The 12,263-nt window shown below is 40.8% G+C and overlaps 1 protein-coding gene across 1 annotated transcript; it reads right to left on the bottom strand.

The window, feature by feature from the left end:
• Positions 1 to 9,498: 9,498 nt before the first annotated feature.
• On the bottom strand, positions 9,499 to 11,568 carry htr1aa (5-hydroxytryptamine (serotonin) receptor 1A a). The gene has a single exon (XM_082556006.1). The coding sequence runs from the start codon at positions 11,133 to 11,135 to the stop codon at positions 9,852 to 9,854; it is 1,284 nt and encodes a 427-aa protein (XP_082412132.1). The 5' UTR covers positions 11,136 to 11,568; the 3' UTR covers positions 9,499 to 9,851.
• Positions 11,569 to 12,263: the final 695 nt, after the last annotated feature.

Here is a 12,263-nt window from a genome sequence, read left to right as displayed (position 1 = left end):
AGGGTCAGATCCCAGAATTATTGACATCATGGTTGAGTATTGAACACAGACTAGTATCACTGTCATTGTCAATGTTTATTTTTCCTCATATCTGGGTCTTCCACATGTCTCTCATCTAACACTGTTGCACAGTTGCAAATACACACCTGGTGCTGCTTGTACAAACAACCATACTTGACTGGGGATGTCTGGGGATATACTCTCATATGCTGTTCATAAGATAAACCCGGTGTCTGCTGTTACTGCATGTATCTAAATGGCCTCAGTTAAAGGCCCTGTTTGTGAATGATGAAGTGTCACTGAGCGCTCCTTTAGATACATAAACTGCAGTCGGGCTGTGGCAGAGACAAATGGATGGACTCTGTTACAGGTACTTCTGCTGCTGTCCACTAACCTTAGAGTACAGCGCACAACATGCATGAATGCACTCACATCACACACAGTGACAGTCACATACATAAAAATCTAAACACGATGCAAACCTCTACAGAGAGCACAAATATACTACACACAGCAACCCCATATGGGTATATAAACACCTCGAGGATGCTTGCTCATGCGTAGATTACCAAGCACACACACTTCAATACAGCTTGATAAGAAATAACTTCACATACGCACTTTTACACTGCAGCAGCTTCCTCATCTGCAGCTTTTAGCTTAGCTACGAGTCCAGACTCAGATAATCCACATGATCGATGCTGATGAAGAAGTGAACAGGGGGAAAAAACACACGTAAAAAATAAAAAATCATGTCTTTTTATTTCTGTTTCTCTCTCAGTCCCTCCACCCACCTTTTCTTTTTTTTGCCAGTATGTAGGCATATATGACTCCTTGTTCGCCACCCTCAGTGTGTACTTTATTGGAATAACTACCTTAAAGCACTGAGTAAATAAAGAGAATACATTACCTGACTCTAATAGTGGTTATTGGAAATGTAGCTCTCACTATAGATTATTCAGGCGGCCAGCCAGCCATCTCTCCTTCAAAAATCATTAAACTTCTTTGCTCAGCAAGCACACACACTAAACAATCTAAACAATAAACCTGTAAACAACTGTGTAATAAAAAGATGTGATTCGATTGGAGCTTAGTGGAAACAAAAACAGAAGAAAAAACTATAAACACAAATACTTTAGCGATTATATGTATCTCTCTATGCATGAAGCTTTATCTCATCTGTGATTATTTTTGACACTGAATCATTTCAATGGTTTTTTTTTTACTTTTCATTTATTTATTTATCTTTTTGACCATCATAAAATCAATCAAACCCAAATCCGGCTTTGAGGCTGCTTCATCTAGACTGCATTACTTTCTTAATTTATTTATAACATATATATCAGCACCGTCAGATTTAGCCTGAAGGCTAGTTTTCATCTGGCAGGCTGATACAAGTAAAGAGAAACAAACTCACAAAACACACACAAGTAGTCCAAGTAATATTTCTTGCAGTTATCAGCGACAGTAGCTCGCTCCGCTCTGTTAATCGCTCAGCAGTTTGCTAAGTTGTGACCAATAAGAGGTAAAGGTTGCTCTAAAGACACCTAATTAGATGGGATCTGAACTATCAGTGGAGCTTAAATGAATTACTGTGTGTTTTTGCCTGGCGTGTGTGTGTGTGCATGTGTGTTTGTAAGTGCCCAATTAATGTGCACATCTTCTGCCAGTGTCAGTATCATGTTGGCAATTAAAACAACATGACTGAAAGCAAAGATGCTGTCTCAGAGGACCCAGAGCAGCGAGCACGGAGATGATATTATTAAAGATCTGTGAAGCAGCCGTGGAGCCACTGTTGCTCAAGGCAGAGACACTTAAGCCCCAAAAAGCAGTGTTGTCTTTCAGGTTAAATGTTGTCCCTGAAGCAAAAAAGCTGACATGTTAAGTTATTTTTACTTGGACTGTGAGCATATTTACAGGACACACGGAGAGACGCTGTGAAAATGCGTCGCAAGAGTTGGCAGCAGATGAAACGAAGACGGTGGGCGCTGGGGGTTTTTTGTGTGAAAGGGTTCATTTTAAGGCAATAGATCTTGCTCTTGGCAACATGTTTTGCCTGCTGACAGGCGCTGGATATGATGCAATAAGCCAAGTAATCTTTCCTCTCCAAGAGCTCTCGCTCACTCAGTCTATCACTCTCTGTTTCTTGCTCTGTTTTCAGTTGCCATTAACAAGGTGCCACAGGCAGCATGGTCCAAATTAACACCTACTGTATATTAACGTGATCTTCTGTGGGAATTACTGCTGCATCCAGCTGCTGGGAGAAATACTCTCACAGCATCTATGTGGTATTTTTCATGAAGAACTCTGAGATAATTAACCGAGTATTGATGTTTAAATCCAAGCTCAACAAAAATAAATAAAAAAATAAAAAGACTGCAAGTGAAGGTCAACAATTTAAGAATGTTTCTCAGCGTTAAATTGCAAAGACTTTGGGGATTTCATCATCTACATTATATAATTAGGCGATTTAGTAAATCCAGAGAAATCTCTGTACACAAGGGACAAGGCTAAAAACCGATACTGAACGTCCATGAACTTCTGCCCTCAAAGGGCCCTCTATTACAAACAGGTCTGATTCTGCTAATTGTGAGTCAATTCAAGTCAGGTCAGTTAATTTTTTTACTCCCAGTTTACAGCAACGGTCACCTCAAGGTGATTTTCTGATTGTTGGGGTTTTAAATCTCCAAACAATGCTTTCGCTGACCCCCACCTCTTTTAGGATGCACCCAGCGAAAATCCAGCATGTGTGAAGGAAAATGATAAAATGGATTTGCTTAGTGCTTTTCTACTATTACCCAGCACTCAAAGTTCTTTTTACTACAAGTCTCAATGAGCCAGTCACACCAACATTCATACAAGAGCTTGGTTCTATTCCCTCGTCTTGCCGAACATTCACACACACACACACACTCACAATCCGATGGATGCATCGGGAATTCTGTACTTTCCCAGGCATACTTCGCCATGCAGACTGGAGGAACCGGGTAGCCAATGGGGAACTATCTGAGTGGTAGAAGACCGTTACTACCTACTGAGCCACAGCTGTCCCGCTAATAGATTAATAGTTGCAATGGGGACACCTTAGCAGGCATTCCTAAAAATGCATAATATTAATAGTGAGAAATGCCTGATATGAACTCTTTTTTTTTCAAGTCAGGCATTACTGATTTCAGCAAGACAATGCCAAGCATTTTTCTGCATGAATTCCAACAGCATCCTCCATGGTGAAAAGAGTATGACCCCCTTTCACTCCAGACAAAGCAGACCATGAGCTGTCGGGCAGCTGAAGTGCCGTTTTAAGTAAAAATAGGGAAATATTTTTTGCTTTGACAGCTGTAGCTATTAGTAGAAAAAAAACCTTTAGAGATTGTTATTAAAAGGGTTGATGAAATACAGCTGTAATTCTCTTGAGGAGAGGATGGTTAACACAATAGAACTTACTGGACAATTAATAATTTCTGTGCTTGTCTTCCTGCCCTCTGATTTAAGGAAGTGAAGTTTGTTGGCAAACTGTTTGTAGAGAGAAAAGGTGCTTTCTTTGTGGCATAAATAAGGAAGTGAGCATTTATTTTCATCAGTCAAAAAGACAGACAATTTTTTTTGAATGATTTCTACCTTTAAAAACTGTTCAAATGATAAATAACATTTTGTTGGTGGATAATGGCAGCTACGCCTGTGTTTGGTGAATGGTGGGTGTCAAGTGCCTTGACGCTGAGTTCATCTCCTGTAGTGTGCGGTCCAAAAACTCCTGTTTTGTGGAAGTGAGTTAAAGACCCTTCAACTGTCTCTCAAAATTCAAATATTAGTATTTGGATTATTAGTGGCTCAAATCACATTATTTTAACAAGACATTGACTTGACAGGCATATCTATTGGGTTAAAAAAAAAATATATATATATATAGATAGATAGATAGATAGATAGATAGATAGATAGAAATCAGTCCCCGCTTTTACACTTGTTTTGTTTATTTTATTTATTTTGTGAGTATGCTTGCAGACCACTTCATTAGTTACAGCTTGCTAATACTGGGCTGAACCCCCGTTTGCCACAAAGTGTTGGAAACATTTCTCAGAGATTTAGGTCCATACTGACATGATAGTATCCATGATGGAAATCTCCAGTTCCACAACATCCCAAATGTGTTCTGTGGGACTGAGATATGGTGATAGCAGAGGCCATTTGAATACATTGAAGTCATGTTCATGGCACGTTACCCTGCACATCAAACGATCTGTACTCTGGTCATAAAAAGAATGGTCATGGTCAGCAACAACACTCAGAGGCTATAGACCCCAGGACTTTCCTACCTCTTTACTGCCACGCTTTCCTCAAACCAAATCCCTCTTTAAACTCATGCATTTGGTAGACACCTGTCAATGTTTGTACCTGAGACTGACTGTGTCTGTGACACACATCCACCTCCAAACAGACAGACAGATACAGCTGCTAAAGTCAAAACTGCCTTTGTGATTCCTCCTGCTACAGTAGACGTGTGCACGCACACACATACACACAAACAAGTGCAAAGTCATAACTGCCTCCAGGCAAACTAAGGGGGGCTTGTTCTGTTTAGAGTGGCCTTCTTCAGAGACTGTGTCACGCAGTCACTGTTTGTGTCACTGAGGCATGTTTGGTGCAGAGTCTGTCCACTGTTTTTTATCAGAGTTTTAGCCGAACATCACTTATTAAAAAGGAGTGCGCGATCCTCTGGGAGAAGAGGAGCAAACAGAAAGGAGAACAAATGAAGCGGCGGCAGCAAATGTTTGGCGCTTGCTGAAGGAGAGACAGAAGAGTTCTTTCAAATTTCAAACGCTGAGGTGAAGTGTTCCTCACCGGCTGTAATACTAACAATGGGGTCCGACTCTTCATCTCTCTTATACTTTTGGGTCTTTTGTTTTTTTTTAAAGCAGAAAGTGGCAGAATGGATTAGATATTGTTTGCTTTTACATTCTTTTGTGTTTGCTGTCCTTGAACACATGTCCTCCATCACTGGGATGAGTTATTGTGAGTGTGCTAGCGTGAGCAAGAGACAGTCTCATCCATCAACATTTGGACTACCCTATGAAACAGGAATGTTCTGTTTTTAACTAACCTCTGTTCTAAAAAGAAAAGAAAAGAAAACCCATACCTTAACAGACCCAAATCCTCATTTCTCCACATCAGAGGGGGGTTTTGTGGCGTTATTTCTCAGAGCCTCCGGTGTGTGATGGGCTGTGGGATGTGAGATCCTTGAAAAAACTATGACAGATCAAAAAGACCCTGAAGTAGGAGGGGGCGAAGCAGAAACGTGTTGTGCTGAGTGCTCAGTCATATCCATGTCTCTCTTACTTTCTCCTTGTCTTTTCCTGTTACCATTCCCTTTTAAGCCTTCACCCAGTCTTCTATATCTTTGGGCTTATATTAGATTTTGTATTATGTAAGTCTTCTTTTTCTATTTTAGTTTCTGCTCATCCACTCGTTTCTACAACTCAGCATGCTTTTCTTTCTATAATTTGCCTTTCAATCCACTTAGACACTGTTTCGCTCTGTTCCTACAGAAGCAAACACACCACCAGAACTAACATGCAGTAGAGCCTATACATTTTTCCACCTTGTGTTATACTCTAATATAATGCCACTTTGAGCTTGTCCCTCGTTCACAAGAGGTTACCACAGTGGGTAGCTCTACATGTTTGATTTGGCAGATTTATTTTTATTTTTTTTTACACCGGATGCCCTTCCTGACTCAACTCCAGAGGTGTTTCTGCGTCCTTCCAGGAAGGAGAGGTGTTATCCTCATGTTAATGAGGTCAATCAGAAGGAGAATGCTATGACGGCTTGATTGGCTTTATATAATAACGCTGACCTTCATGTGTGTTTATACATCAAATGATGTTCATGTACTTTATGAATTTATTGAGAGAATGATCATAAACAGATCAAACACCGAACTGCTGTCTTTACCTGAAGTGGTAAAATTATTTCCGCTTAATTCATGTCATTCACTGCTGGGTTTCCTTTGAATGCAACCTAAACACGTTGGTTTATTTTCCGTTTTCCATTTTGAAATCCCTCACAAGCTAATAAACTGACCTTAGATAATGGTCCATATTTATTAGTGCAAATTGTGTGTTTAAAATGTTTCTTTTCTCAGTACACAGTCCAGGCTTAGACTTTCCCACTGGGTGATTGAAAGGGACTGCTGTTTTCAGTCATGTGGTCACCTCTTTTCTCATGACCAAACCCCTGTTTAGCCTTTTAAATGTCCAGTGTTTTTGCTGCTTTGCCTCAAAATAAACAACTTAAATATCAGGGGGAAAAAGAAGAAAAAAGAGGTAGTAATTAATAATTAACAGCAGGTCTACTTCTTTGTTTACAGTTTATGCACTTTCCAAATTACTGTACCACCTTCAAAGAACTTGTTTAAATAAATGTATGTTCAATTTTAAGTGCCAGATGTTTGATCTACCTGTCTTGATCTATCTATCTTTCCTTTTTTTTTTTTTTTTTTTGCTTAACGCTCCATATAAACTCTATAAATGTTGGATATAGCATGTGCTGTTAGAGGACATGGGTCATAGTACTTCTCTGTGTTTAAGAAGAGCTGAAACAACTGATTTTGGCTACTCTCTAACCTACAGTATACTGAAATGCTTCTATAGAACCAGCATCAAACTACAAAATAAACCAGAATCAGCTAAATTTCACAGTTTTAGTCTTGAGGGCAGCTAAAGCAGTAAAGGCTAATCCCCCTGTTACCGATAGGCTAGCATTTTATATAAGCATCCTCTCCTCTCCTCTCCTGCTGGGTTGAAGGAAAGCTCCTGCGTCATCACAGTGCACCCACATACCTATATTACATTTAAGATTCCCAGAGTGATTGGGATTAATGCACTTCCACAACCGATTCCTTTGATATTACAGCATAGTTCAAAGAAGGTCATCTACTTCGTAATCCCATACAGCAGGAGCAAAATGTAATGATTATACAGTAATAGTCTTACACACAGTGTGACTCATAGTTGTGAAATATACTCATTTCTGCTCATTGGCTCACACCACAATCTGTATGTGTTTCTCTGAGCCTGTTATGAGCCTAGAGGTCATAGGTAGAGGATTAATTTTCCCAAAAGCATTTTAAGTGCATTCATGGTACTCTAACCGGCCACAGAGCAAAGTGATCAGATGGAGAAACCCGGGCATGGAGAGACAGAGGGGTTGTATGACATCCTCCTGTCCTATTAGTTTATTGTTTCAGGTGCTCTTTGGAAATGAAATTGTCAAAGAATCCAAGGAACTCTCTTTTCTAATAATATCTTAAATGGCTTTATTCTCATCTTTAACCTAAAACAAAGCCCTCCCCTGTGTTTTTGGCATACAAGCCTTAATCATCCATCATCATTTATGATGACATAATATCAGTTATCAGAACAGTAATCAATGCATCACAGAGACAGGCAAGAGACTGAGAATACATTTCTGTTTCACAATTTTGATTTAATACTTGATCACTTATGTGAAATAAATTTTATTGGCCTGTGTTGTCAGTTCCCTTTTAAAAACCACCAGATTTTACACATACAAGCAAAAGCAGTGTTCTCCACACTATGAGTGTGTTTTCTCTTACTCATAAACAAGCCTGGTAACTGTTACTTTACAGTGCAGCAGTAGGTGTGCGGTATTGATATGCGCTTCCTCATATAAAACATTCCTCAAATAAAATGAAAAATAAAGTGCATTTTTGTTTTGTTTTTATTAATTCTTTGCAAGATATTTATTATATCTAGAAAATATATTTATTAATTGCTTATAATCATTATTATTTGATAGAGTCTTCATTTATTTGACTACTGCTTTCTTGTACTAGTACCATAGTACTACCACTGCAATGTACATTAATTAATGAAGGTCGTGAGATGTAATTGCAAGCCTTAAATTAAATTCAACAATTGGCCCATACGTTAGACCTTTATTACTTTTACGTGTGTAAAAATGGGGGTTTACAAAACAATGTGCTGCTTCTTTCCATGCATGTGATCAAATATCCTCAAGTGGGACTGCAGCTGTTTTAATGGATTATATTTCATTCATTAGCTGTTGATACACCAGCATTCTTTGCATTGGTATTAAAACATTAATAAAACTTTTTTGAATCACTAACATAGTCTCAAAGAGAGGCAAGTTTGTGAGAAGAATGTAAGAGAAGGTAGAGGAAAGAAAGTTCTAATTTTCACTGGAATTATTCAAGATATTTTAAAGTGAAAATCCCAACTTAAAAAGCAATCCTTGGTGAAAAGGCTCCTTGCAGTGATAAAAATTAGATACACTGTAATTTTATCTCACATACGATCACCCAGCAGAGTATGAGCTAACTTGTCATGCCACAGGTGTCACCTGTAAACTGTCATGCTACTGTATGTCTCACATTCCTGTCTGTCCCTAGCCAGCCTGCCTTCATATCTGACCAACCTTGATGCCTTGGGCTTGATGTGTTGCCATGGCAATGCTTCAGATAGCCACCCATCTTGTGAAGGAAGCGGGCCTGATTGGGGCTTCTTCCTGAAAGTTGTTTTCCTCCTTCCTCTTTTAATGCCTGACAGCATTTATCTCTCTATCAACTGTAAGTGGATTTGTGTCTGAGATTTGCTTGATAGATGATAGCAGTTATACAGTGAGGAGGTTTCCTGCAACCCTTTTTATTATGTGGCCTATTTTTCTGAGTAACCCTCTAAACTATGTGCTATTATGAGTGTGCACACATGTGTATGTGTGTGTGTGTACGTGTGTGCGTGTGTGTGGACTAAATTTAGCACAGATTTTCTTGAGGTTGATGATGTAACAAGCTGTCTATGTAGTTCTCAATAAGCCTCGATGGAGAACTGCACAACAATCCTATACAAGAGAAACGAGTTAGACTCCCTCTCTTGGTTTTTCTCTGAGTAATTTTACTTTCACTGTCAGTCTGTTGTTTTTCCTGTCTTTCTCTAACACTCAAGGGACAGAAATAGAGAAGAGAGGAGGCCAAAATGAGAAGAGCCACAGGGAGATTGAGAATGCATCGTATCATAAATGCAATACCAGTTCCCATTTTAGAAGAAAAATGCCCATCTTCTTTTGCTTTCAACTCTCAGGTGGATTTGATGGCTAGACACTGGGCTTCATTTGATACCCATTTGTTTTAAGACCTTAAATACACCATGCACTGATAACCTGAGCATCACTCATCATCATCAGTGTGTTGGCCTGTCAAAGCAAACTGATAAGTTGCCCACTGCTTCGAGTGCTCAAGAACATAGGAAAATCACTCATTCCTTATTATCTATATGAAGATATATGACGAGCCATGTCCTATAAGTGAAAGTGTGATTTTTCATAATGGGCCTCTGCTCTCTTCTTTTCTCGTTTTTGCTTCTAAACAAACATTCACTCATATTTCTTCGTGACAAACTTTGATTGCTTTTATTGTTTCAGTGCTACACAGCTCATGACATGGGACGGAAACCCCGCGTGCCTCATGATAAAATGCATGGAAACAGCACAGGACACGTCTTGCATGGCAATACAACGATGGCTGCCGTCGCATATAAGCTATATACTGTAGCTACAACACTGAATAAACATGAGCTTGTACATTAACAGCGAAAGTTTCTATATTGATTTGTTTCACCGGTGGATTATTTTTACACCATCCTTAAGACACGACTAAAAGGGACTGTCCCTGAATGAAAGTCTGTGTATTGTTGTTGTTGTTGTTTTTGTCTTTTTGCTGTTTCTATACAGTCACTGAACATCCCCGCTCTCTGATTAACGTATCCGCATTTAAATAAACGTAAACGTTTTTCTTTTTTCTTTTTTTTTTACTCTGGTCATGGTCTGTGGAATTTGCATTTTATAATCTTCTTGAAAGCGTTTTGGAAGTCTTTGTTGAAGTAGGCATATATGATGGGGTTGAGGAGAGAGTTTGAATAGCCCAGCCAGTTTATGACTGCGCCCAGCCACTCGGGCATGTAGCAGCTCTCTGCACAGAAAGGTAGTACCAGTGCAACGATGAAAAAGGGCAGCCAGCAGAAGATGAAAGTTCCCATAATGATGCCGAGTGTTTTCACCGTTTTACGTTCCCTGGCCAGCGCGATCTTTCTCTTCGCCCCCGAGTTCTTTTCATTCATGTTTTCATAGCCGTGCGAGGAGGACTGAGGAGTGTTGGGCAGAGGCAAGTGCGTCTTTGAGTTGCTGATAACTTCTATGATCTCCAATGATTCGCCCTCGTCTCCATGCTTCACCGCGCCATTTACGCACGGAGAGCTGGATTTAGACTCATCCCCGCGCTTCCAGCCTTTGCCGCCGGTTTCTCCGTTGGTTTTCTTGTGAAAGATGGCCGGAGACACACTCAAGCACTTTTCTGACACTTTTGCTTTCTCTGCTTTCTTCACTGTCTTTCGAATCCGAAACCGAGCAGCTCTGAATATTCGTCCGTATAGAACTAACATGAGGATAAGAGGGATGTAAAAAGCTCCAAACGTAGAATAGATGGTGTAGCCCGGGTCCTGGCTGATCATGCAGGCGTCGGGGTTTGCCCTGTCTTCGGCGCTTCTCCAGCCTAACATAGGCGGAATAGAAATGGAGAAACCAATTAGCCAAGTGACGCTAATCAAGAACGCAGCTCTCCTTGGTGTCCGTTTATTTACATAGTCAATAGGGTCCGTTATGGCCCAGTACCTGTCCAAAGCAATTGCGCACAGATGCAGGATGGATGATGTACAACACAGTACATCCAGAGAGATGAATAAATCACAGATCTCCTGCCCCAGAGTCCACTTGTTTAAAACCTGATACAGGGCCGCCATTGGCAGGACCAGCACAGATACCATGAGGTCTGTCACGGCCAGGGATCCGATCAGATAGTTGGCCACATTCTGGAGAGATCTCTCCAGGGCGATGGCTGCCACGACGCACGCATTGCCAAATATGGAGCAGAGGATGAGGGCCCCCAGGAGCATTGAGGTAATAATCTGGTAACTTAGCACCAGATCTGGAAGAGACCCGGACCCCGTGCCATTCTCACCCCCGTTCCAGTCGGCAACCACGTCCCCCCCACTGGGGTAAACACTGGTCGCGTTGCTGTCGTTGTTGCTTGTGGTTATAAAATCCATAATGCAACCACACTCAGAGCGAAACTTTTCCCAAAGTAGTGGGGAGTAGTGGAAGAATAAGCAGGAGTCAGTCAGCCCCCTCAGACTGCTGCTGCCGCTGTGCGTTTTACCGGGTCCATCGGAGTTACCGGGCTCGTGCTGTCGCTCTCAAGACGCATGACGCAGACGTGCTTGTGAGTGCGTGTGAGGGGGCTGTGTATGTTGTAGCCCATGAGTGTTGACAGCCGGGTGCGCACACTGGTACTGCGAATCATCTGAGCTTGGTGACGCCGTGAATTCATTTATACCAACAGCTTTAGGTACGTCAGACCGGGAGGAGGTCGTCCTGGAGGTTTGTGCCTTTACTCTCCCTGTTGCTCAGTTTTTCATCACAGACCGCCGCCGAGGGTGCAGAGAGCTACTGTCCTTTTTGTATCTCCTTTATTTTACTCTTTGGACTCACTGAAAAAAGTATTTTGTTTATTTATTCATTTTTTAAAGTTTAGTTTTAGCCTTCATCGGAAAGGGTTGGTATCAGCCAGAACCAGTAACCAGGAATTTTTCCTTTCTTTTTTTTTTAATATAACGAGATATCAGAAAATTAACTATCAAATGAAGCAAATTTGTCGTTGGGCTACCTAAGACGGATACATTTTAAAAAAGAGTATCTATCGTCGGTTCCCATGAAGTTTTTGTGTAAAGCAACTTCGTTTGAAACGGATCTTTAAAAAATATTTTAAAACAGTTTGAACTAGAACCGAGTAATTCGTAAAGCGTGCTTACGAGTGGAGCTTTGCAATTTTGATGTGAAAGGGAGAAAAGTTCAAATGTCCAGAGCGCTGAGAGAAAATAGTTTCAGGACCAGGAACAGCTCCTCTGCAGTCCTGAAAGGAATGCTGCTGCCCTCTGCTGTACGCGAATGATATTGCACCAAATGGTGGACGTTGCTCCATCAGCGCATATGAGTTCAGGGTAGGTTGTGTGAGTACATTACAGGAAGGAGGGGGTTCCCTTGAAAACAGCTGTAGCCGTTGCCTTGTGTTCAAGTGTATTCGAGCCAACAAATAATGTCAGCTATGAGTCAGAGTGGAGTCTGAATAAACGCAGTTAGTGAGGAACTTCTCAAAGGGGAGGGATGGAGGCTGTGGG

This window comes from Aulonocara stuartgranti, assembly GCF_965226115.1.
Source record: "Aulonocara stuartgranti genome assembly, chromosome: 12".
NCBI lineage: Eukaryota > Metazoa > Chordata > Actinopteri > Cichliformes > Cichlidae > Aulonocara > Aulonocara stuartgranti.
Note: the sequence above shows the minus strand (reverse complement) of the source record. Positions and strands in the feature narration are given on the sequence as shown.

Coding starts and splice junctions, on each gene's coding strand:
- htr1aa (XM_082556006.1), bottom strand. CDS start 11,135: ATGGATTTTATAACCACAAGCAACAACGACAGCAACGCGACCAGTGTT.